Source organism: Thermobia domestica, chromosome 2 (assembly GCF_964235325.1).
Source record: "Thermobia domestica chromosome 2, izTheDome1.hap1.1, whole genome shotgun sequence".
NCBI classification, from domain to species: Eukaryota; Metazoa; Arthropoda; class Insecta; order Zygentoma; family Lepismatidae; genus Thermobia; species Thermobia domestica.
Genome location: NC_137455.1, coordinates 334,043,946 through 334,070,402, shown reverse-complemented (window position 1 = coordinate 334,070,402; position 26,457 = coordinate 334,043,946). Strand labels below are relative to the sequence as shown.

Below are 26,457 nucleotides of genomic sequence, written 5' to 3'. Positions count from 1 at the left end.
CTGTTTAAAAGATGTCAAGAGGAAGGAAAAAAGGAAAGACGTGTTGCCAGGCAAGGGAATTTTAGCAAGAAACAGTTGCTTTGAAGATGCTTTGTGCAGAGCACTGGAACTCTGCTATTATAGGCCTGGACTTGGCAGAAAAGGCCTGGAAACCCTGACTGGCTCACAGTATGATTTATAACTCTGGCAAAAGTAAAGTTACCAAATAGCCATCTTGGTCGCGTTCGCTCTAGGGGGTAACGCTTCGAAAACGCATTCCCAAATAGCCACAGACTTACAGTTTGAGGAGAAAATTATTCTCTTGAGTGAATGCGATTGCCCTGAGTGCTCCTCTCATCTTAATCCAATCCACCCACGCACAAGCCTAAACGTAAGACTTGGGACGAAGCAGTCTAAGTAAGATTCAGAAACTGGTTTCAATTCGTAAAATCAACCTTGAAGAATCTACATAATTATTTGTTTAAAAAAAAAGCTGAATTTTTGTTATTTTTGTGAAATACATGTTGGCTTTCGTCCAATAATAAGAATCTAACAGGTCATGAAATCTCAATGGCCCTCAATTTGTCTATCACTTCTTTTTGTTCCAGTGACCCCTTTGGAAATGAGAACGCCCCACGGGGGAGTTAACGCCCATGCTGAGAACCACTATTATAGATGACAAAGCTACTTAAAAGATACAGTAGCCTATTACCTGAACAAACTTTGCATCAATAGTTACATAAGTTCAGGTCCATGAATATCTATTAAACAATCCTGTCTTCGTAGGTAAAGTTCCTAGTAATTCCGAAATGAAATATAAATGTTGAGTGTTCACTAGGGTGATCCAAAAATAAATGCAAAATGTTTTGTTCAAGTCGTAATACTGCGGAAAAGTTGCAAATTGGAGAGACTTAAAAAATTAAAAAAAAAACATATAAAATTGGTTTATTTCTTCCGGGCGCTCGTGGGGTCTAAAGTTTGCCCGAATATAGAAAAATTCAAATTTTTACGATAATTTTTGATAATTTTAAATTAGCATTTTTCCAAATGTAATTGCTCAAATTCTTATTTATTAGAAGCAAAGAAAACAATACTTAAATATGATTTAAATACATTAACATCTTCTGGTCGCGCGTTGTCTTCAAAATTAATGAAATTTTGAAACAAAATTTACAAATAAAAGGTAGATCATAGTTCTGTCAATAAAAAGTATGTTTATAAATATTACTAATAGTCTAAAATAATTTGCTTTGAACATTTAAACTTGTACTCAATAAAGAAAAGTAAAAAAAAAAAAAAATCACTTGTTAGTATTATCTTTCCTTGAACTGTGATCTGCATTTATTTGTATATCTTGTTTCAAAATTTCATTAACTTTGAAGCAATGCGCGACCGGAAGATATTGATGGATTTAAATAATATTTAAACATCATTTTCTTTGGTTCTAATAAATACGAATTTGAGCTATTTCGTTCGGGAATAGGCTAATTTAAAATGTTAAAAGTTACATAAATATGTGTACTTTTCCACATTTCGCAAAACGTTAGAGCACCAGAATATATATAAGCCTATTTTATTTCTTTTTTTTAAATCCTTTTTAGTCCCTCAATTTGCTACTTTTCCGCGGCATGACGACTGGAAAAAGATTTTCTGACTTTTTTCCGGCTCACCCTAATGCTCCTACGTTATGTACTGGTCATTTCGAGGTGACTGATATACCTTCTTACTTTTGATTTGCCGACATTAAATTACTTACATGAAAATCTTCAGTATGACGTTAAAAATTAACTCCCAAATTTTGTTCTAAAGCTTTTGAAATATATGTATATACTCAAACATTATATATATAACTACAAATTGCAATAAGGAGCATCATCTGTTCTTTTGTGAATCCAATCGAGGTAAGAAGTGAGATCTGTATAAACGCCAGGGGAATCTTTTCTCGCACATCCGAAGCCCCAAGAAACAATTCCTGAAATAAAATTATATTATGAGTAAAAAGATGGCATGATATAGGTCTACAAGTATATTGAAAACATTTTTGAACATTACATTATTATGGATGCAGAAATAAAATAATTAAGCTTTGGATTACCTTTTAAAAAAATTATCCAAACATCTCTTCACTGATTACTCACATGTCAGGACTTTTGGGTACCTTCTTAGATTTCTGGAAGAACTGAAACTACAAGAAAATGTTGGCCTTTTTAAAATTAATCTTTTCCTTGTTTCAATTATGCAATTATACAGGGTGTTCATTTATTATGTAGCCAAAATCCATGCTGAAATCCTCACACGTAAACAATTAAAAAAGTCCATATAAACATAGGGCGAAAAACGCGTTGTTTCAAAGCTATGAGATGCCGAAATCGAGAAAATTGTAACTTCGAAGCTGTCTAACTCGAAAACTATGAGAGATATCAAAGGCGGCTAAAGAAATATTAGAGGAACTAATACACTCTCTATCTAAATACCTATGATTCAGAGTTGGATTGTACCGGCGCACATGATTTTAGAGTGATATGCCTTACGGCAATATTATAGGATACTTTGAGCTAATCATCATTTTCGACTATATCTCATTAATAATACTGTGTGCTCTCATCTTGTTAATATCACAGTGTAATGATGAGTGCATAGTTCAGTGAGGTATCACAGTTACCGTTCAGCATAAATTTTAAGTTTTAGGAAAACATTAGTTTATGTCGATTTTCGCCAAATATGGAAGAGAATCTACGATCATTCATATCATTTTATTGAGCTCAAGGTAATATATCGATTGGTGTGTTTCATCCCTTCACTTTTTTTTTTAAATCTATAACAATATTTTTCGGTAGCTTATTGACCGTGCTTAAAGTGTAAACAGCACTTCTGACAAAATGAAGTTGAAAATTGAAAATCTACTTACGTAAGAAAAGTGTTTCTTTCTTTGGAAATACAACAAAATTAGCGCCAACCAATTTATCAATCCAACTTTTGGCTAGGTTTCTGGTTTCCTTTCTTAAGAAATAAGAATCGCAATTTACATATTTAGATACATAAAGATGTTTTCATGGTAATTTAGTTAGTTACACGGGGTATGTAGTGGAACTCAATGTGTGGGTAAATTCATTAAATGACTTATAAAGATTTTTAAATTTTTAAATTTTTACGTTATTTCAGGTGCCGTAGAATGTGGGTCATTACGGCATGGGAAATCTTTGGACTGCTGATCGAGGAGAAAGCCTCCAGACCTGGAGTTTCGATACAAATATATTGAACAAGCATTCGCGGACAGCCAACAATGGTTTGTCCTACTTTGGGGTTTGACGTTACGCTAACAAGTTCATTCTGTAAAATATTCAATCGTTCAGAAAAGTCTCAGAACACGACTGACAACGTGGCACGTTCTTAGAAACAGAAAGTGAACATTGGATTTGGAACGTGGAATGTAACGAGTCTTTATAGGGCAGGGGTTTGATATCAGTAATAATTGAGTTGGAAATAACAGTATAGACTGAATTAGAAGAAAAGGAAACATGACAAACTGGAAATTATATCGTTCGCACAACTTACTTACGCTTATATTTCTTTCTACGAATTCATCAGCTTAATTCATATTTTATACAGGAAACTATATAATAAGGCACAATCATTGAAGAAAGATTTGTATACGATTAACATACATCGGCGAGGCTGTAGATATATTTGTGGTAAGAAAATGGTGATCCATCATTACTAATTTAATTTCAGCAATGCTGAAATAACATGAAATATTAAAAGGTTCTGAAGGCAATTACAAATGTCGGGAACATAACTACTAATAAATATCCCATTTTTTGAAAATTGTTAAGAACAGGAAGATAAGATTGGATGAAAAAAAAACTGTGATGCAGAGTGCTGCAAGAGCATTCGGCAGAACGAGAAGGTATCTTTCTTTTGATATTGATATTTCAAAGTATTGATCGATATCGAAATATCTCACAACCCTATAATAATAATAATAATAATACATTTATTATAGTTCAACATTTGGCTAAACTTTATTTACTATCGAGTGCTGTGGTACATATTAAGGATGGCTTTTATTCTTGAATGTGTAACACAGGATATAACTTAGACATGGTGTTTCTGATTGTAAGCTTATCCAAAGAGTACACTCTAGTCAAGAATCACTTACAAACGAAGATCTATCGTCAACTTAGGAAATAATCTTCAATGTATACCTTTTGTAATTGTATTATATTTCCTACACTTTCTTCACATGGAAAATTTGGCCTTGTAAGTTGAACTTTGCTTCTCTTATAACACCCTAAGCAACCAAAAGGGTCGGTATAACATTGTTTTATGGTTGAATTGATTTTTCATGCGCAAAATAATTTTGGAAACAAGCATTTTATGGTAGTCAAAACAGTTGATTTCCACCAACGAATTTTACTTTTGATTCAACCACAATTCATGATTTCTAATTTCGTTGAATTCAACCAATACTCAGCGTATGACCAACGATTACTTTTGGTAGTTAAGTTGATAACTGGTTGTCGATTTGGTTGCTTTTCCGGTGAAAAGTGGTTGGTTGAAAACTACTCCGGCAAAGCGGATACCATCAACGTATTAGCATCGTAGAAAATGGTTATTACAACGAAAAATCGACCGTTGGACAACATTCATTTGGTTGACTTGGGATATGCATGGACGATCATTGGCAGACGTTTTCTTCATTTGTGGTTTCAAAGTGAAAGATATGAACCACAGCACTAACCTTTGTTCCAATTTCTTAAACTAAATCTTGTTATGCGGCAGTTATTACTGAAACATTATTTTTGTGAAATATAAAAAAAATATAAGCCATTGTTCGAATTTTTGTCAAAAAAAGAGAGAGAGAGAACTCAACCTTGTGGACTTCGTGGAAAATTGTTTATGCTGTACTGTAGGAATTTTTAACGAAACGTACATTTATAAAATATAAACAAATTTGTTGACATTATTTTTGAGAAAATCATTCAGAAAACTGGCCAACCAATATTCACCGTATGACCAATAAAGAGTAAACTAACCTCTTATAGACTTTTCCATCCCTACTAGAGTATTCCAAATTATAGAATTGTTAATGAAGTGTTTATTTACATAATACGAACAAGATCACTTACGTCGTTTTTGAGAAAATGATCTGCGGAAAACTCATTCCTAAGCGCAAGCTGCTTCTTGTGAACTTTTTAATGAAAAATGACCTCATTATAATGCAATTAGTTATTGAAACATTAAGAATATGTATGAAATACGAAGAAAATTGCCTGAATCATTTTTGAGAAAATTGTGCACAAAAGTCTCACCCCCCAGAAAGTAAACTACGCTTTCTGGATTTCTCCCAGAGAAATTGATTATGTTACATGGTTGTTAATTAGATTTGATTTATTAAAAAAAGTAAATGAAACCATTAGAGTCGTTTTCGAGAAAATTGTATTTTTAAAATGTTTGCCTTTCTGTAAGGTACCCGTATTTTGGGGATAGGAAACATTCGAATGCCTCTAGAGAATCACATTAAAACCTTAAATTTAAAATGTTGTCGAGTGAGCGATATGGCCTCTAGGTAAGTGAACATCAGAATGAACAGACATCGAAAAATCACTATTCTTGTTACGTAGGAGCCATAAAACTACATCTGTTGAAATCTCAAATTCAATTGACGATCGCCATACGAACTCTTCTATCATTACTCGTAAAAACGTCACTGAACGTAAAATTTTATCTTTTGTGAATTATGCAATAAGTAATTGTTCCTTTCTCATCATTGCTTTTAGTATTACAGGTAAGTTTTAGAGGTTAGTTTTCAGCTTACGAACAATAGCATGGATTTTTACGTATTTACTAATCTTTTAGTCCCTATACGTCTTTGAATGTACTTCACCTCTACATTCATCAGTTACACTATTGTCTCTGAGTTACACTTTGAGAACACTATTTTCCATTCGTTTTTACAGAGACAACCCACAAATATATCGTACACTGGACATCTGAAATATGATCACTTGTCAAATATTAGTTATATATTAATGATGGGTACAGATGTGTTTTATGGATATTAATTCTAGAAATACAAAGATCAGATCAAAATGACTCAGATACTAAGAAATGTTTGATTTTTTATATCAACTATCACACAGACGTCTGAAATATCATACCATGAGGAATACCCTCACTCAGAAGTATTTAATAAAGTTGATACATTTATTCATTATTTTGGAAGTTTATATATTATCGAAACTGAGTCAACTGCACCAGTCTTGGTATTTGTGGAATTTCGGAATGTTTACAAAATTTATAAACAACGATCTTTATTACATATAAAATCAAATATTTCGTCAGTAAACGAAATTCTTATTTTTGTGACCAACTCTTTACAGTTTATAAACACGAATCAATGAAATAGCGTGCAATGAATTAGTCTTATAATTAGTGGAAGTAAATATGTGTGTATATAAATATCAATTTAACATATGTTACAGCCTTATTTGTTACAAGAAATACTGTATGCATGAGTTAACAATGATCTAATCTTGACGTTTTATGCGATGCAAATGTTCTTGGCTTAGATAGCCTACTCGTTCCATCGCTCACTTTCTTCAAAATCTAAACTCTGTTCTGATTGAATTTGACGAGTCTTTAGTACAACCTTGTGGCATGTTGACCCTCTCGCCATTCAAGTATCCTGTCATCTCTCTACGAAAAATGTCTTCTGGAGTCTCATCTCACTCCACAATTAAATATAGCTCAGAATAGAGATTCGTGATGTCCGGATTTGAATATCGAATATCAGTATCGATAAAATACTGAACCTGATATGAGTATCGGAATATAGAAAAATGTTGAATACCAAAATATAGACATTTTGAATATTAAACTATTGAAATATTGAAGATCGGAGCAGTATTTGCCTAAATGCAGTCGAAAAGTATCAGATGTTAACCTTTACCTTTCTTTTGAGTTGTACTGAAAATAGAGTGTTGTAAACGTAAGTGATGGGAGAATGATAATGGAAGTATTGCAATCACTAAATCATATTGCAATGTTCTGTTTGATTGATTCTTAAATGACGAAACCGAGATTTAAACCCATCACCTTTTATTATAAAAACAAAGTCTTATAAAAGTCTTTACAAAGTTCTTGTAACTGTCTAAATGTCTTCAGAGTTCAATGAAAGATCCTCGGACACGAAAGTGGTCTCGGAATAAAGATTTAATTGTCTTTAGCTCATAATGGCCTTAGACAGGTATCGATGATAACTCCTTCGCTCATTGCAGCCTCAGGAGTGAGTTGTTAAAGGATATCTCCTTTGCTCATAACAGCCTCGGGAGACAGTCAAAGGAATTCCCTGTAGCTCATAGCAGCCCCAGGATAAGGTGATTAAAGTATCGTTTATGGGAGCCTCAAGAATGGTTTAAAGAAATTCTCCATTGCCCATAGCGGCCCCAGGAGATGTTAATAGGTGAATGATCAACAATAAACTGATAGTTTCCTCTTCTGGAGGTCTTCTTTTATAGACTTCTCTTGAAGGGGGGACCCATGAGGGGAAGTCGGCCTTCTTCGTAGTTTTTCCGAATCCTCCTCGTGTCTTCTTGGTAATCTCATTCCGTCGACTGCTATTGTTTATGTATGAACGTAATACATGCATGTTCGTAGTAAAATCATATGGTTCCTGTACGTGAGGATATGAAACCTTACAATATGATAGTGTTTCCCCTTAACATGACGTGGATGGTATAGTAGAGGCTAAACAATCGTGATCCGTTGGAAACTTGGGTTTCAGACGGGTGATGCTGTTTCAACTCATGCCAAAATGTCGCTGTAAGTGAAGACAGCAAATCAATAACTCCAAGCAAATGCTTCTCCCGAGATCCTCATCCAAACATTTCAAGAAAAGTGGTTAGACCGAAGCCGTCATCGGATGCAGTGAAACTCCTGGCAACTCTCTAATAACAGCGAAACTAAAGAATACTCCTAATAGCTGTCTTACTAACTTGAATATATCCTATTTATATATACGCCTACAATGTGAAAATTTTGTTCTACAACTCGAGTTTCAGAACATTGGTTGTGTTGTTGGTTCAACCGTTTCCTCTTGTGTTATTTATAATTTAAGTATCACCAGAATAACGGTGGACTGTGAAATCCTCAGTATTCGGATAGTTTGCCTCTGGTTTAAACGAATTTTGAATGTCCAACAATTTGATTCTGTTGGAAATGAGTTAGTTCTGTTATTAGCATAAGACTTAGAGACATACTTCTAGCTTTCGAGAATGTGACGCTACAGACTAAGCTATGAAGACAGGAAGTCATTATCAGGAACTTGTTAATATTCCTGACATTTGAGGAATAATTTCTATTTTTTCTCAGTTTCCCTTATATATATATATATATATATATATATATATATATATATATATATATATATATATATATATATACTTAACTTTGAAACAGCAATACTTACCAACTTGATAGGCTCTTCGATTTCTCTCATAGAATATAGGGCCCCCACTGTCGCCCTGAAAACAATAAAAAAGACATACTTAAAATCTATATAAAATTTCATTTAAATGGGCTCGAATTCCAAACTTGTTACAAAGTGATTGTTTAAACTATATCTAATTAATAATAAGAGTCAAGCATGGGGTTTGTAGAATTGCTAATGTTATTACCAAGTAAAATCAGTTAATTTTCTCAGAGGACACACATCATAAAAAATTCTAGTTATGTTATCAATATTCCAGTGTCTTTTATTTAGTCTTTGATAATACTATTATAACTGAACATGACTGTGGCATGAACTACTTGGACTTGGGATCAGCTAATCTCTCCATAAGCAATGATTTAAATTTACGTGATATAAGGTAATCAAACAAACTTTGCCAAATGGAATTAGGGGCTTTTAAACAGTATGATACCGATGCAGCACTATTACTATTATATGATAAATAATGTTCGAATCATGGCCTATTCCTTTAATGATTGCAGGAAATAAAATAAAACGAAAACTAGTTTAACATTTTACTATCATGCCTTTGTAACTAGGGGAGGCACACGCTGTTGTCACTCTGCTTTTAAGTCTTTCACATTTAGTTGCGTAACAATCCTAACCTTAGACACTGGTAACTCTGGAAAGTCATCCGGTTAATAGGTATAGTACGTGTAAACAATGGATAAACGACTCCACAGTGTAGGAATAACCACTCTGTCGAGTAGTATAACTTTTAATTATCTCGTTCATGTGATTTGTCACTACAAGGGTCATTTCCTAAATAATACGCAGGTTGGTAATACTGTATAGTGGATGACGGAATCGCAGGATGCCTTGCGTCATTTGAACTTCAATTCATGAGGCAACAGGACATGTACTTGTGCGCACGTAGTGTACACACGTTGCTGTGGCAAGTGCTTGAAATAGAGTTGAAGGCATTTTGGGTATTATGCCTGTTAACTACCAGAGATCGTACATTAAGATGGAAACATTACATGGAGAAGAGACGACAGAAATTCATAATACTTCACGGGAAGTTTGCAGTGAATTAACGATGGACTCTAGTACAATTTTGGTCGTGTGAGTATAAACGAAGATGCAAGAACCCTACGATCAACCAAATGTCGAAGAGTTCAATCATAGATCAATTAAATTATTATTTTTTGTCCACAATCATCAAGATATCATTATAACAGACAGATCTCCATGTAGAAGAAGTGTCACACCAATGTATTATCTTGATTCCTGCAAAACTTGAGCAGAAGATTGCATAAATCCAGGTTTTAGTGCTTAAGTCTGGACCATTCGTTCTCCACGAAAGCCTTGCTCACGGGAACGTCGTAAGTGAAAAGTTTGCTAATACAGTTGGAAGGTGTTACCTCATGCTCCCTACAGCCGTACATGAGTCAACCAAACTTCGATCTAAAGCTGAAACAAATTATGCCTGAACATTGTTTTCCACCTCCTGAAGCTTTCTGGACGGGGACTTGGTCACTGAGGGACAGGAAACTATATTGAAAACATGTAAGGATAAACTAAAAAAAATAACATGTAAATAAATAAAAATTAGTGTGCATTATTTATGGAATGACCCTCATACTATAGAGTTTTCATGAAAACCACGAAATTTCCAGTGCTGCCTAAACATTATCATCATAAGTGTCCTATTTTCAGGAAAATCACTTACCTATACAAATTGAAGAACTCTCGGGCAAATGGTCGTTAGCTAACCTTTGCCGAAACAACAAAACGAAAATTGGCGCAAAATTAAAGATATTCTTTATTATTGGGACATTCTTCTGATACGTACTACACTCAAAAGAAATTCAGAATTATGAAAACATTACGTGATGCTCAAAAAATATGTGCAATGCTGAAGAACATAATTTTACCTATATAAAATGTGGCAAATCTTAAATCATCACAGGTAGGCGTAATACGAAAAATTGTTAGTTTAATTTAAAGATCATGTGTTTAATGATTGTAATTTAATTTTTATCTTTAGTTTACTTTGCTGACTGTTGGATAGTTCAAATGAAAGTTGTATAATGCTCTACATAGTCTAGAAATCTCGGATTCCTTACGCTATAGTTTCATAAGATTACCTGGCAAGCATCAGTATCGTTTCCAATAGCGCAAAACATATCATAATCTAATATATTTGTATACACAAAGGGAGGCTTTTTGCAGGCGTCCAAAGGCACAAAGTTAACAGAAGTATATTGAGGACTTGTTGTTGTGTATTTATCCGTTTCCTTTAGTTTTCCCCATCCAGCAACTGTCAATGGCTCATTGGGCTCAATACCTGCACAACACAAGAATACTATTAAAATCTTGTTACGTGTATTTCACTACCACAACATATAAACTAAACATGCACAGAAAACTCTTGTTTAAAAACTCATGTTTCTAGTAAAAGGGCTTATACTCATAGTAGTAAATACTGTATACTCTTGCTAGTCCGGCCCTCAGTGGTCCATCCTCTTAGTAACCCGATTTCAACATCTGGGGCCTTGTGCAGAGTCGTTCTGACGCGTGATTAGGGCCATACTAAAGAGATCGACTAATATATGTTTCCTGCAGTAGTCAGGCCTTTAGTATGACGCTAATCATAGGTCAAAACGACTCTGCATAAGGCGGCTGACGTCTACCGTATAACGTTGCAACAATCTATCAGTGATTGTATTTGTTTATACATACTGTACTAGCGAAAAAATACATACCATACTATTGTGGATTCCGTTTATTGTTGCTATGCACAGAAGAACACCAGTTACATTCCTTCAACATAATCGCCTCCCTTATAAATTATTCATTATAGCTTTGAAAAATTCAAGATTACTAATAAAACTCCAACTGATCAAAGCAGTATATATATATATATATATATATATATATATATATTAAGATTGTATGTTTGTGTTACAGTTTCGTCTATGTAACATAACCTTCCTCAGACATATCTTCAAAAAGTGTGAATGTCGAGGAGGAGAATCGAACCCAAACTGCGGGATTAGGAAAGCACAACTCTAACCACTCATCTAAAGCGTTATGTTACATACGATAATGTGCCTGAGGAAGGTTATGTTACACAGCCGAAACTGTAAGACAAATATATAATCTTAAAATATACTATATATACTGCTTTGGTCAATTGGAGTTTTATTAGTAATCGCGTCCCATGTCTATCACCTCCTGTCACACATATGAAAGGCATTATACGCCCTCAGCGTGTCCATCTTTCTTGATGTCCCGTAGGGACCGCAATATGGCACAGATAATGGTTTCTTTTGCGTCGTAGTGCCTCCCGCCAAGTTATCCCTTCATTTTAGAGCAAAAGTGGTAACCACACAAGCTCATATCAGGTGAATACTTCGGATGCTACAATCAGTCGTTCTTTCAGAAAAAAATGTTCCGAGGGGGCAAACTTAGTATTCCGGGGGGCACTACTGGTACTATTCTATTTATTATTATATTATAGACGTATTATTTTGGTCTCCTCCGGGGAGCAACCTCAGAGCTCCAGGGGGCGGTGGCCCTCCAAAAATGTCTGGAAGAAACACTGGTTACCATATCTTAACTACCACAAATGTAGGAGCTCCATTACAGTGTTAGCCATGTGACATCTTGCATTGTCATGAAGCATGATGGAACTCCGTGAAGTCGCTATCTCCAGAGTGAAAGACGAAGGTGTTGTCGACAGAGGATGCAACAGTAGATTACAAACCGTGGCCCGTCTGCCCTTGAGATATAGCATGATGCAATATGATCCCATGGATATAGTAAGCAATAATGCAATAATGAACATCACTTTCACATCACCACTGTGTGCAGGGTGCATGCTCTTTGCGCGAGAGGAGTCCGGAAATTTCCATTCATTGCTGCCAATCCACTGTGGATCATACGATCGAATTCAGATTTCAACCATAATGACAATCTTTCTAAGGAAATTTTCACTCTCCCTCTGGTTGCGATTCAGGAATTTCTGTGCAAGTGTATAGCAATGCCATTGCTGCATCTCGACGATTTGATGCAACATCCGATGCGCTGTAATTTTGCGGAATCCAAGAATGTCGTGCTGTATGTGTATCACTCATTTGTGGCACACACCTACCTCTGGAGCTAAGGCAATCGACAATCCGCATGCAGCAACGAGGTAAGCTGAATTGTGTTGTTGTTCGTTGAAGATCTTCTAGAATATGGACATCTTGAACGTCATCCCTGCCTTTACTAAACACTTTCGCCCATCGCACCACTGTACGATGCGGCAACGCTGCATCACCGCATGGGTCACGAAATATCTGAGACGTTGTGTACTGTGCTCATGTGCCACTTCAATCTTGATCCACCTACGTTGTTCGTCTTTCCAAAACATGCTGTTATGGTACGTTCACTTTCCTTCTCTACTTCAGTGCACTGCTGCTTTTGACTGAATAACACAGTCGTTAACACTCGTCACACTTTCTCGTCTCACATTTCCTTATCAGCTACGGAACTCTTACAATGATGGGACCCACCCCTCTGAAGTAAGAGGTGTTGCCACTACTTTTTTACCAACATATGTACTAATATTTCGAAGAACATTTCAAAATAACTAACAGAAAGAAACAATTTAAAATAATATTTGATATTTAAACTTAAGGTAAATTCTGAATTCTTACTCTGTATGGTATCCAAGCATATAGGACTAACAAGTCTGTTGAACTTGATGTCTTGTCTAAGACGCACAATTGCAATATCTCTATACTGAGCGTAAGGTGTGGCACGGTACAGTCCATGTTGGATATAGTAATCAGTGTATGTCCTAGCTCCCTTTGAGTTTCCGATGTCATGAGCTCCTAAAATTATTGTAATGTTCTCACGAGCTCTGAAAAGAAAAATTAGGCGTTTAACTTACCATCTTTAATCTTTAATTCTGCAGTAATATACAGGGTGGGCTGCAAGTAAGTGCACATCAAAAGTTGTTTATAACTTTAGTAAATATTAATGACTTTCATTTAAACGAATAGGTTTATTCATAAAGTAGTGGAAATCTAACCATACTGTTATGTTTTCTTTTATTCTTTTTGATAGAAGCTAACTAAACGGGGCAATATTTTCCAGTGTGTGATTAATCTCAACTTGCCTCACGGCACGAATTGAAGCGTTCAAGATATATTCATAAGATGACGAAGCAAGTCAAGACCTCTTTTTATACGAGGAGTGATCAGAAAGTAAGGTTACAAAGTCTGCAGTGAAACATGTACATATTATTTCATACAACCAATACAACCAACAGATAGTACATACATTAGGTTATTTTTCAACATAGCTAGTCTTCATATCAATTGAGGCACTTGTCGCATCGTGGAATGAGTTTGAAGATTCCCTCCCGGTAAAAATCATGTTCTTGCATGTAAAAACCACATTGTCACGAAGTAGTCACTTCCTCGTCTGAAGCGAAGCGATGGCTTCCTAGGTGTTACTTCAAGTGCGAGAACAGGTGAAAGTCGCTCCTGTTTTCCTGAATCAGGTCCTCCACGCGAGCTGTTTTCAAATCTGTAGATGTTGTACTGGGTCAGCCACTGCGCTCCTCGTCGTTGACATTTTCTCTACCAGACGAACGCTTTTGACATCATTCTGCGACATGCTAACGAAGCATTACAGTTTCTCCGTAAACCTCTACCGCGCGGTTACATGTTTGTCCACAGAAATCGAATAACTGAACGGACTTCTTCGCGAGACCATTTTTCCAAACAAGAAGTTAATTTTGTTTACCTACAACTAGTGACGTAGGTGCTGGGTGGCTGAAACTCTGCATAGTTGCCAACTCCAAGTATTAAAATTACCGCGCACTCCTCATTCTTTTACGACAGACAAAACTCGGTGCTAAGTGAAAATAATGAAACATTATTATTATTATTATTATTGTTATTATTATTATTATTATTATTATTATTATTATTATTATTATTATTATTATTATTATTATTATTATTATTATTTGCGAGGATCCATCGTCCAAGCGAAAGGAAGCTCTCAAACACCAAACGTCCTAGAGAGTGGAGGCGACGATCAATCGGTGAAGATTGATACCTTCTGCGGCACTGTGGCTTCTTTTATCCTGAAATGTTGCTAACTTCAACTTCGTTACTTGACGATTGTTGACGATGGTTGATAACGTTTTCGTGGTTGTTGTCTGAAGTTGTTTACAGCCTGAGCGTGGTGCTGGGAGTACGTTTAGATCATTGCAATATTATGTAATTCAGCTTTCGCATTGCAGTATTATTAAACAGTATTCTTTTTCATACCTATTTGCGACAAATCTTAAATTATGGCAAAAATTCGACTTATTCTAAATTTCAACATGCGCAAAGACTCTTGGAACGACCTATTTACTTAATTCAAGGGTTGTCTGTATTTGTTTAAATCAAGGGCATAACAAGTCATAAAATTATAAAATCTCAACATGGAGGTAGCAAATAGTTAAATTTTGAATACTTACGCGAGTACACAATGTCCAGCTGTGAGAATATATCTGGCATTGATAATTGATCCACCACAAATCGTACGTCCAATCAACAGTACTACCAACCATGGCATTTTATGTGGACTCAACTTTTGCCCGTTTACAATTCTACCTTCAACATTTATTATACCACAAGCTATTGGAAAGACAAGTTGTAAATAATCCATGTTGGTTATGAATTTGATATTATACAATTCTTCCGAATATGGGTGATCATCAACATCTCAAGAAACTAACTATTTCTATTAAACAATAACTACAATTTTATAGTAAATGGATGGTATATCAGTACGAGGCGTATTGGAAAATAAGATTACAAATCCTGTAGGCCAACAAGTAACATTTTCGTGGAAGTTGGCTATGCTGGCTTCCATTGTGAGCCTTCCTCTTCCCTCTCGCGGCTGTTTCTCATTGCTACGTAGAGTCTAGTGCGGAGTAACAAGTGTTTCAATGGCTGCGCCGAATCAGAATGCCCCAAATGTCAAGTGCTCTACGTCATTCGTATTCTCCATGCACAAGGAAAGCGTACAGCAGATATTTACAAATCTCTTGTTCTCGTTTATGCAAACATCTTGTTGGACAATACTTTCACGACAAAAAAGAGATCAAGAGCGAAGTTGAAATATGGATCCAGCAACAGGCGCAAGAATTCTACGACTGTGCGATACAGAAGCTAGAACCCCGATATAACAAATGTTTACACAATGGAAGCAATTATATACCAATAACCCCTATGTCACTAAATATTTTACAGAAACATTTTGTCAAATACACATTTTTCAATGAATAGTAGCCATTGTAAACTTATTTCCCGGGCACACCTCGTATTTGTTTACTAACTTGAAGGAAGGTAAGATCAAATATAAATATTTTTTTTCCGATTTAAAACATATATTACTCACATGTGATAAAATTCAGATGGAAAAATAGTAGCAGTGGAGAAAAAATAAAATTCATTTTTCGGTACCCCATGTAGGTGTTAGTAATTGTTTACATTTAGAGTGTAGTCGATTTTTCCTGGTATTTTACAAGAAAATTATGTCTTTTTCAGTAAACAATGCAGGCAGGGCAAATTCAAGTATGGACAACAGCTTTACCGTAGAATATTCTTTGTTCTATCTTTGAACACTATGGTTAACCACTACACTTACAAATGAAATGAATAATCGTTGAACTTAAATTCAGAAAATTGTTTAACCGATGTCTGTAAATTGGTGTTGAGAAACAGAATAGGGATTTCTCATTAACTTGCATGGATTTCGGAAATTCCATCTAGAATGAATGAAAAGTTTTCGTATTTCTTCTGAATCGTTTCACATAAATATATGAGCATGGGCGCATGAAGGGGAGGGCAGAGTGGGTCCCCAGTCCCCAAACTGGCTCACGAAAATATATTAAGTTTCTTAAGATTTTCTTAATACAAATATAAAATACCAAATGTAATATAGCAACTAGGGATTTGAGCCCCCTAACTAGAAAATTTTCTTCGGGCGAACATGTATATGAGATATTATGGATACGGCTCTTGCATAAACAGAATACGAATATCTCACGAATTTTGTAAGAGCCATCCCAAATTGATGGAAATTTACATATTTCTGAATCGTCTCATACAAAATAAGGTATGGAACAGATGGACATTTTTATTGCTAGAACACTTTATTCACTTTTCATGAACTTCTGAAATTATATTCCGAAGCGTGTTTCGGTGTTTCAGTGTTCGGTGTTCGGTATATATATTCGGTGTTTCAAAACAACACCGACAACGTTTGGGAGGTGATTCCTAACACCAAGATAAAACAAAAAGTATAGACCAACTTGGGTGCACAAACGCTTCCTTCCGGACTTATAGGCTGCTGAAATCATGAAAAATTGAAATTTAAAGCTCCATAATTCCAAAACTATGGACCTATCGAAGTCGGGTCGCAACGCTCTTCAGTTTCTTTTTCAGCATGTGCACTAACTTTTAACACTTTCCGCCAATATGCTCCCAACACTCATAAATACAATGCGGGGAGCCCACATGAGCTTTGGAGGGACCCGGGACCCCTCGACCCCCCAGGATCGGCGCCTTTCGATGAAATTTATTATATGGAGCATCTTTGTTATCTATACAGAATATGAATATCTGATCAATGGAATACATTTTACAAATTCCACCACAAAAGGAGGAAGGGGGAAATTTAATTATTATTACATATTGTTTGTTTTTTTCTGATTTAGTTTAACGTCCCACGGTTATGCCTGCTAGGCTAAAGGAAACGTGGACCCGCTGATTAAAGTGGAATCCGAACCATTTTGGTCGTTCAACTGTACCCCCACAGGAAATCGAACCCTGTATGTTTCTCAATAATCATGAATAAAATCATAAAATTTGGTATAGGCCTACATATATATATGTTCTTATTTAATAAATAAATAATAAAAAACTTATTTGTTGATAGAAATTTTTGAACTTACTACCGAAGAGAAGTTTTCTATTTCTATTATGATCGTTAGAGACATAAAGTCACGAAATGTTGAACATCATGAGTTCTTTCTTAATCACTATTATCCATTTGCTTGAAGTTTGGAAATAACGGAAATACCCTTAGATGTATAAAATGGAGATTAATTCAATATTGCAGAAGCAGAGAAAGGTTTTTATGGGAGCTGAGGTGAAGGAGGGCAGGGGAGTTTCGGAGTTCTAGTGGATTCTAAGTTGCATTAACAAGTTTTCCTATGCAGAAGCTAGGCTTATTTCAAATGCTTTTCATTAAAGTGATCTTTCCACGAGTGCAGAAAGAGTAGTTCAAATAAAATAATTTTCTATACGATGCAGCAGTTATACTTAACGAATATGTTAGAAATAATCAAAAGAAATCTTCAAAAGTCACTGTTATTATAGCCAGAAAAGCAGTATGGATCAAAGTATGTGCTTTCCTTTTACTTTCATCCTAGAAGATAAAATCAAATACGTAATGAAGCTATTTTTTTAAAAAAATACAGAACGCAGCTGAAATTTATGAGAAAAAAATAAAGTGGTAGAATTTCTACTCCTTATGGAACTTCGTTTCGGCGTGTCTGACGGAAGATGATTACTTGCAACAAATAAAGAAAATTATAAATGTAAGTGAAGTAAAACACACACTCCTTTGCAAACAATTTATGAAAAAGGTGGAGTTGTTTTCCAACATGAAATAGGTTGGATATACGTTACTATCTAGAAGTTTTCTCTGAGAGTGAGAGCTGAATCGAATAATATGGTTCCATATTGTTACGATGCAAAATCACTCCTTATCTTGTAATACTATGCTGTATGAAAAACTGCAATGTGAACGGATTTCTCACATAGGGTATTTAGTAAGGATGGTCAATCACGGAATTTTTACTTTCCGGAATCCGGAAAGTAAAATCAGAAAAATTACGAAATTCGGAAAAATCCGGATTTCGGAAAAATTTCAGAATTCGGAAAAATCTGGGCTTGATAGTGTATCAGTCATTTCCAACTGCATGCTCCGGGTTTGATAGCGCATTAGTCATTTCCAACTGCATGCTCTGGGCTTGATAGCGTATCAGTCATTTCCAACTGCATGCTCTGGGCTTGATATCGTATCTCGTTTCAAACTGCATGCTCTGGGCTTGATAGCATATTAGTCATTTCCAACTGCATACTCTGGACTTGATAGCATATCAATAATTTCTAACTTCATACTCTGCAAACTGCATTCTCTGGGCTTGATAGCGTATCAGTCATTTCCATCTACATGCTCCGGGTTTGATAGAGCATTATTCATTTCCAACTGCATGCACTGGGTTTGATAGCGTATCTGTCATTTCCATCTGCATGCTCCAGGTTTGATAGCGCATTAGTCATTTCCAACTGCATGCTCTGGGCTTCATAGCGTATTGCCCAGGGGTGCAGTTGGTTGCGAGTATGTAGGGGGCGCCATTTCGATTCAAAATTAGAAGGAAGGGCGCAGATGTACGTGTTTGACCCGGACGCAATATTTCGTATATCCGGCCCTGACGATCCCGTTCTACAACGTAAGGCAGTTGATACTGAGATAATTTTTAGAAGAATGCAAATTTCAGTTATTTTCAAATATTTGTAGCTTAGGCCCTAACTGGTGAAGCCTAAACACAAAACAAGAAACAATATACATGGGATAGCAGTAGCGTAACGCAAAACTGTCGGTCCCACCGGCTGAATTATTTTTGGGCCCCCTTCCCATGCCCATTAACTTCCCACTATATTATGTCCCTGTAGAAGACAATGGTTAATAAATCCATGGAACATAATAAAATTACAATTAAAATTAATACTCACCGAAAAGAGTACAAATTATTCCCTTAACCTTCGAGAGTTAAGATGATTTCTTTTAAATTGGTGTTGCTAGAATGGATGAATTTTCACCCACAGCATATTTTTCTTTTCTAAAGCAAATAATGGTGTTCAAGGAAATGGATATTCCATATTCAGCTTACTTTTTGTAGCCTATAAGTTAATTCTTGCCATTTGCTTCGCGGTGGACCCCCAAACCCTGCGGGCCTCCCCGCACTGCAGGCCCTGCGGCCCCTCTGTTACGCCACTGTAGGATAGAACAAATGTTCATAAGACATGATATGCATATAATATGTTCTTAAATTTTAACTTGCCGCCATTGTTTATTTATTTTTAATTTGTCTGGCCACTAATTATGGCTTTTATTTTGTCCTGACCCACAGAGCGTTATAAATTGGTCATTACTGTTCTACATATTATAATAGAAAATTACTTACTGCAATCTGGAGGTTTAAAAGCTTCTGCTTCTAAGACATCTTCAGGTTTCACAGAAGTGGAATCACCAACAGATGTTTCCTCAACAGTAGATGGTGTTTCGTCAGAAGGAGGAGGCGTTTTCTCAGAAACACATCCGTCTTGCTGAATTTTTAAAATGAATAAATGAAGTTTCGCTAGAGCAGTGTGTTACTTACAATTTTCTAATACACATTTTTTCTACTTGTACATAACTTATTGAAAGAACGTATCATTCACAGATAGTAAAATGGAAAAATGTAGATTTTAAATGAGAAAGGTACAATCTTGTTTTAAAAAAAGTAACCTGGCCCCCACATCTCTTCGAAATGTCGTGTACTCTTACCAAGAATTTAAATTCATTCAAACAAATGTAGATTTTATTTGGCCCATTAAAATTTTTCTTACAATTTCTGACGAACAGTTTTTTGAACCAGACTATACACTGATGGAAACGCATTTTAGAATACTCATTATACTTCTTCCGATTCCAGCAAAATTTGTTGCGCAGAATTTGTTTGTGGTCGAAAATGATGATCTTAATTTGAAATTTTCAGCACATCGGTCACCATAGAGGGCAGTCTGATGGTATCGTATGTTGAGGGTATGCTGTTAGTAGCTTGAAGATCAGAAGTATGTACTGTACTACACCAGAAGTATGGTTATTCGTGCAAATCGTCTGTGTGTGGATTTGTGTCTGGAACGCGAGGACTACGTCAGCGAACGTCTGTGTCAATTAAGAATCTTCGAGTGTTCAATTAAATCGTATGGTAGGACTGTGAGGTCCGACCACTTGCTTCACAAAATTGGAGCTTGTACAGTTTGTGTCTTGTTAGTGGTGGCATGATGTGCTTGATCGAAGGCAGAAGGTAGCCACAGCATATGTGACCCTCAGTGCAATCAATATGCTCCGGCGACCGCCTGGACAGAAGGATTATCAGAGTCACAAGAGAGCAATATGCAGGGCAATAAGAATGACCGTGGCCCCTCATGCAATTACCCCAAAATCAACTGATAGTCATAAACGTCTTGTGTGATGTCGGAAGAAAGTGCAATGGCGCAAGTCGAACAGAAGCAGTAGGCAATGAGAGTACTTTTTGTCTTCGATACAGTAACAGATATGTGTGCCATGTCCGTAAACGTGAGGTAAGCTGAATATCTGCCTACTGGATTTCAGGATCTAAGCTTTATCGAGCACTCTACGATGCATGAGACGGCGCCTAGCCTACAGCCGAGCTTCGATCTCAAGATTTGCAGTGAGCGTTGCCAGATATTCAGAATCTTTACGACAGGCTACCGCGCTGTATGCTGCCTGTGTGGCTATTCGGATGGTTACACGTACCATTACGATGAACACTATGATTTTTGACGACCCTACGCTAACGTATTGGGATTTTCACAAAAGCCACGTTGGGATCCAGGCCTGTAATTTCAAACGGGCTAAAAAGGGTAACATCCACGAGAGAGATGTTTAAGGGAGATAGATCTATCCTGAATGCGTTGTTGGTATCACAACGCGACAGACTTCTCTTGTTTCGAAGCTACTGGCGCTATAAAGGCTTGAGTTATTGTTAAGTGCTCTGTGCTTTTTGAATGAAAAAATTGTAGGCAACAAAAATTACTTCTGAACATTTTGAAATGTACCTGGTGGTGACATATTGTAAATCAAATGATTACATATATCCAAACTGTGGTTAACATCTGAAGGTACATTACAGAAAAACAAGAACACTTGATGTAAGCATCCTAATATTGCAACTTGAATTTTTATATCATCATCATCATATTTATAAGTCCTTTAAAAATAAGTATATCTATTTGTGAGGAAATTCATTTAAAGAAAATGAGAATTAATGTTAAAAATATATTTGTAGTACATGTTTCATTTAATTTACATTTTTGTTTACATATTTCAGACATTTTTACTACATATTTATGTACATATTTTAGGGTTTGATAATACATAAAAGTATGGGCTCTAGTAATCAGTTTTGGCTATTAAATCTAAGGAAGTCTGATTAACAACAATACAAAATGAATAACATAGCTAAATTAATAATCAAATGTATGGTTACTTCTTGACATTGTTTAGACTGGCGTGCGTTGCGGACATTATACAAAGGGTACTTCCTTGAACGTTCAAATGATTCCACTTGCAGTAATATAAATAGTTCAGGGATGCAAATAAGCAACAAAATTTTACCAGCCCAAGAAAAAAGATACTGGCCCACATCCCACAATAGAAATCATTTACTTACCTTCGGTATGATATTAAATACTCACCCGCATCAATGAACTAGCCCCGGGCGAGTGGGCGATTGGTTATTTGCATCCCTGAAATAGTTATATCTTATTTATTAGATAGTAAAGACATTATAGGGCTTGACCACTTTACAGACACCGCGGCAAATTTTCTATACCGTTACTATACCACGACAAATTTTCTGTCGCGGTATATGGGATACTTCCTTTTGGTAGGCGGAAGAACACAATGTCAGAAGTAAAATATCCGTAGATCTTGGCTTCCTTATAGTGTCATGCCAAGTACAAAGATGGCTCAGAGGTAAGATACTGAACTCTGTACCGCAGATTTAACCTTGATCGTGGTACGTGGACTTTCTATAGAGCGTATATCATTCTAAGAAGTTTTTCAAAATAATTTATCGCTGTCTCTGATTGAATAAAAGGCATGAATTGATTAGTCATTCATGAATTTACTGAATTCGACTCTGTATGAATATAAGGCAATGCCTCTGTAATTATTTCGGACCTAATTATTAAAAAAAATACTTAAATTAAGTTTTAGTCGAATTCATTCCGTACCGAGACAGGAAGTACGGGTAGTGATTAAAGTCCACAGTTATACTTGCTAACAATTGCACGAAGCATTTGCATAAGAAGTGATCATTTGCAACAGCGATCTATAAACATTAAACAAAATATTAGCAACTGAAATAAGACAACAAGTTTTCATAGAGCGTGAACGTTCTTGCATGTTCAACACGCTCTCTCTCATGCCGGATTGCACTTGAGCACGGGTTTGTGCCTGTAAATACTACACTGATTGTAACATGGTTCAAAAAATATAAAATAGTGAAAAAAAATCGTACGAAATTTTAAAATATGCCATATCAATGTATTAAGTTTAGTAATACAAATTTATTAGGCACGAAAAAATACCGAGAATTATATAAATAATTAATTTGCAATTAGAATAACTACAGAGGTACCACCTCATATTAATACAGAGAGTCGAGTTCAGTAAAATCGAGAATGGTTATACGTTATATGTGAGATTAATTTATTCCACGGACCCTGTCAGTACAGCCTGATGAACTCTAGATTACGTAGTGTTTTCTTAAGGATCATGACTAACAAATACATCTTTTATTCAATCAGAAACGGTTATAAATTATCTTGACATACATATTAGAATGATATATGGCCCAAGAAGGAAGTTGGACATATGCCTACTGACACATTCCAAGAAAGAATTAATATCCCAAGAGTAATCTTTAGAGAAAAACAAATATATTTTAATTACTCTATATTATTTACTTATGGAAAATAGAAACATCAATGACAAAATTCAATTTCTTGATTATAAAAACTACAAAAAAGTGTAAAATACAGCTAAAATCCATCCATTCCAAACAAGGATTCGTTCCTCTGGATTGAATCGTTTGGTTCCGGCAAGTTGTATGATTCCGAGTTTCTTGGATTTTCAATCCGGTTCCTCTAAACAAGGATCCGATCCTTTCTCTGGATCGAATCCTTTGGTTCCGATGAATTGAATAATTCCGAGTTCCCATACATCTTTCCAATGATTCCTTATTGCAGTCAAACGAGTCAAACAACTTTTACTATCTGATTAAAGTTATCGCAAATTTGCATTTGTGAGGAGAGGAAGAAAGCGTGTAGAAAGGGATAACTTTTTAGACACACTCATACGCACAGAAAGTTTAATTTCTTCCTGAATTCTAGCTCTTGTTTGTTATTTGGTGGCCACCTATTGTATCAGTGTTGCCAGACATACGGTCTCGAACGTACAAATGGGTAATTTGCTCTTCGTACGATATAGTATACTTCCCGACTCCTTAACCGTATTAATTACGTACGGTGTTGCTAAAATTTTGTAGCAAAATTTTATTTTTAAGCAAAATGTGTTATCTTCTGTCATATTTTCTCTCTCTTAATGGCCACTAGTTCATACATTGCCTCAACCAGATATAATATGGTGCTTTGGGCGCAAACTCTCCCTTTCGCCTTTCAGTAAATATAATCAAATCGCGGGTGATTTCAGGTGGTGGCTCAGGAGGAATATCCCCCCCGAAACGTATCTTTGACCGTATTCACAATGGATTACCAGTATTTTCGCAGTACTACTTCCACCCTCCGAGTATTCAAAATCTGCCGGGATAGGATTACCATAATTTCTGGGCACCAATCCCGGACATTGTTTAGAATGGTTTGTGGTAATTGAGAACTTAAAAAAGTCTAATCTTATGTTCCAAAAATGGTTATATTCATTGTCTTTACTTAAAATATATTTCTATAATTGTCTTAATAATTTTCTAAATTTCCGAAGAACACTTGATCATTATTGATTTTTTCATAATATCCGCACAAGACAGATTTGCAAGCCAACCACGACCAAATACAGCGAAACTTCTCGGCTTTACATTGACTAATCCTAAAATTTCGGACATTAGTTAATCCCAGACATTTTTCTGAACACAGGCTTGAATCTCGGACGTATGGTAAGCCTTCCCGGGCGAAACCTTAAAATCATCCCTGACTTTAATGAAGATGAAAAACTGAAATAAACTTGCTAACTTGACAGCGAAAATACAGTATATGTTCTAAACAGTCAGTCTGTGCATTATGATGGATCTACACACTAGCGGATCCAGGAGTATCGTTTGATGAGGGTAGACTCCCTCCTGAACGAATAATGTTGGCTTAAAATACAAGAGTTTTACATTAATTCAGAATAACGTGGTGCATTATTTTATATATAGTTCTATCAAAAGATGGTCTTGAGGAGGAGGACGAGGTCGCCGCAGCCCTCCCCGTGGATGTGTCAGTGGATCCACATGCGATAGTTTCATACCATCCCAAAGTAATCTTACGCTTTTGCATTCCGTTGGGATGCTTTCGTCGTCATTTTGAAAAAAAGAAAAACGATAATCGTTACTTTGGGAAATATAACTCATTGGTAGAATTGAGAGGTATCTGAGAAGATGACGAGCGTTTTAGTTTGCAGGGCACGCAACTTGTAATAAATAAGAACAAATATTTAAAAAAGAAAGTCGAGAGTTTTGGTTTGGGAAGAAAGAAAAAGGAAGATTGTTAGGGCGTTTAGGGCTTTGGATGTGTGTTCCGTACCTCAGCTTCTGGACGTCGACTGATCGTCTCCATGTCTTAGCCTCTGTACCAAATTGGCGTGGAAGTTGGAATAGATTTCTCCTGTTGTTGCTCACACTCGCTCCTCGTGTACTTCTCCGCTTCTCGTGGGCTTCTCCCATCTTCCGGGTTCTGGGACGTTTTTATACCAATCAAAGAAGGAAGATGGCCGTCGAAAATACGGAAAACATCCAAAGTACGCACGGGTAAGAATTGAGGAAAATGCAAGATAAATGGAATTCTCGACTTATTTAATTATTTGTCAACAGTTACAGAACAATTCGGTTACATCAGGTCACATAAGTTACATAAAATTACAAAGAATGAAGAATGAGGAATCGTCTGCAAAAGAGAATTTTAAAATATTTGCTGACTGTCTTATTATTAAAAGTTATGGCTGTTTTTCACCATCCACAGAAAATAAAGAAAAAAATTTTAAAAATAAAATCGTTATTAAATCTTGAATTATCTTTATACTGAATACTAATAATATGAGGGAAATCCAATATCTCTACAGTAAGTTAAACTCCATGACTTGTGTCCTGCATAGTTCGAGCCAGTGGTGTATGCAGAATTTCATCAAGGAGTATTCATGCAGTCAATTTTATTATTTTACGACAAGCATGATCTTTGTATATATGTAAATTAGCATAGTAAAAGTTTATTATTCCATAATATCTTGCTCAAGAGGATTATTCCATAATAAACCTCAAAGCTCTTGTGTACGTTACTACTTCAATCCAAGGTACTTAAACTAAGTTTAATAATACGTTTTCATTTTTTTTATAATAATGCTCTTTTACTTTTATTTTATTGTGCACAATTTCAAAACCAAACAAACATGTCAGGATACAGTTTATTTTAGAAAAAAATTGACTTACCACGTTTATACTCTGAGGCTAAGGAAGATGATGATGATGGTAATGAAGGAAATGTTGGATTGAAGTAAGCGGAAACAAACAGGAGAATTTCGAGAAAAAATCACGCACATGGTGTTTGTGGACCACAAAATTTTACTTGACGCGAACTCAAACGATCCATAGACTCCACGAACTAGAGATATCTGGATATAAGCAACAAAATGTTATGTGTATATATGCAAAGTACATTATTTACGTGAGAAATTTTATTGTTCGATCCTCCGGACAATAAAACAATCCATATTTATCTTGGTTACGGTTTTCGCGTTTCTTAAGTCTAACAACGTTGTAACGCTAATGTTGGTTTAAAACAATTTTACACACTCTTTTCGACAATATAGAATACGTAACTAAGTACTATTTCCTAAGT

General features: G+C 35.7%; 1 protein-coding gene across 1 annotated transcript in view; it reads right to left on the bottom strand.

Moving 5' to 3' along the window:
- Positions 1–1,829: 1,829 nt before the first annotated feature.
- Positions 1,830–26,457, bottom strand: part of LOC145679531 (trypsin alpha-like) — a 34,031-nt gene continuing 9,403 nt past the window's right edge. Inside the window, exons 2-7 of the mRNA XM_081750109.1 lie at positions 19,746–19,887; positions 14,961–15,120; positions 13,138–13,343; positions 10,582–10,781; positions 8,450–8,504; positions 1,830–1,951 (exon numbers count right to left, since the gene is read on the bottom strand). Of these exons, the coding sequence (XP_081606235.1) occupies positions 1,830–1,951; positions 8,450–8,504; positions 10,582–10,781; positions 13,138–13,343; positions 14,961–15,120; positions 19,746–19,887 (885 nt within the window). The remainder of the gene's footprint in view (positions 1,952–8,449; positions 8,505–10,581; positions 10,782–13,137; positions 13,344–14,960; positions 15,121–19,745; positions 19,888–26,457) is intronic.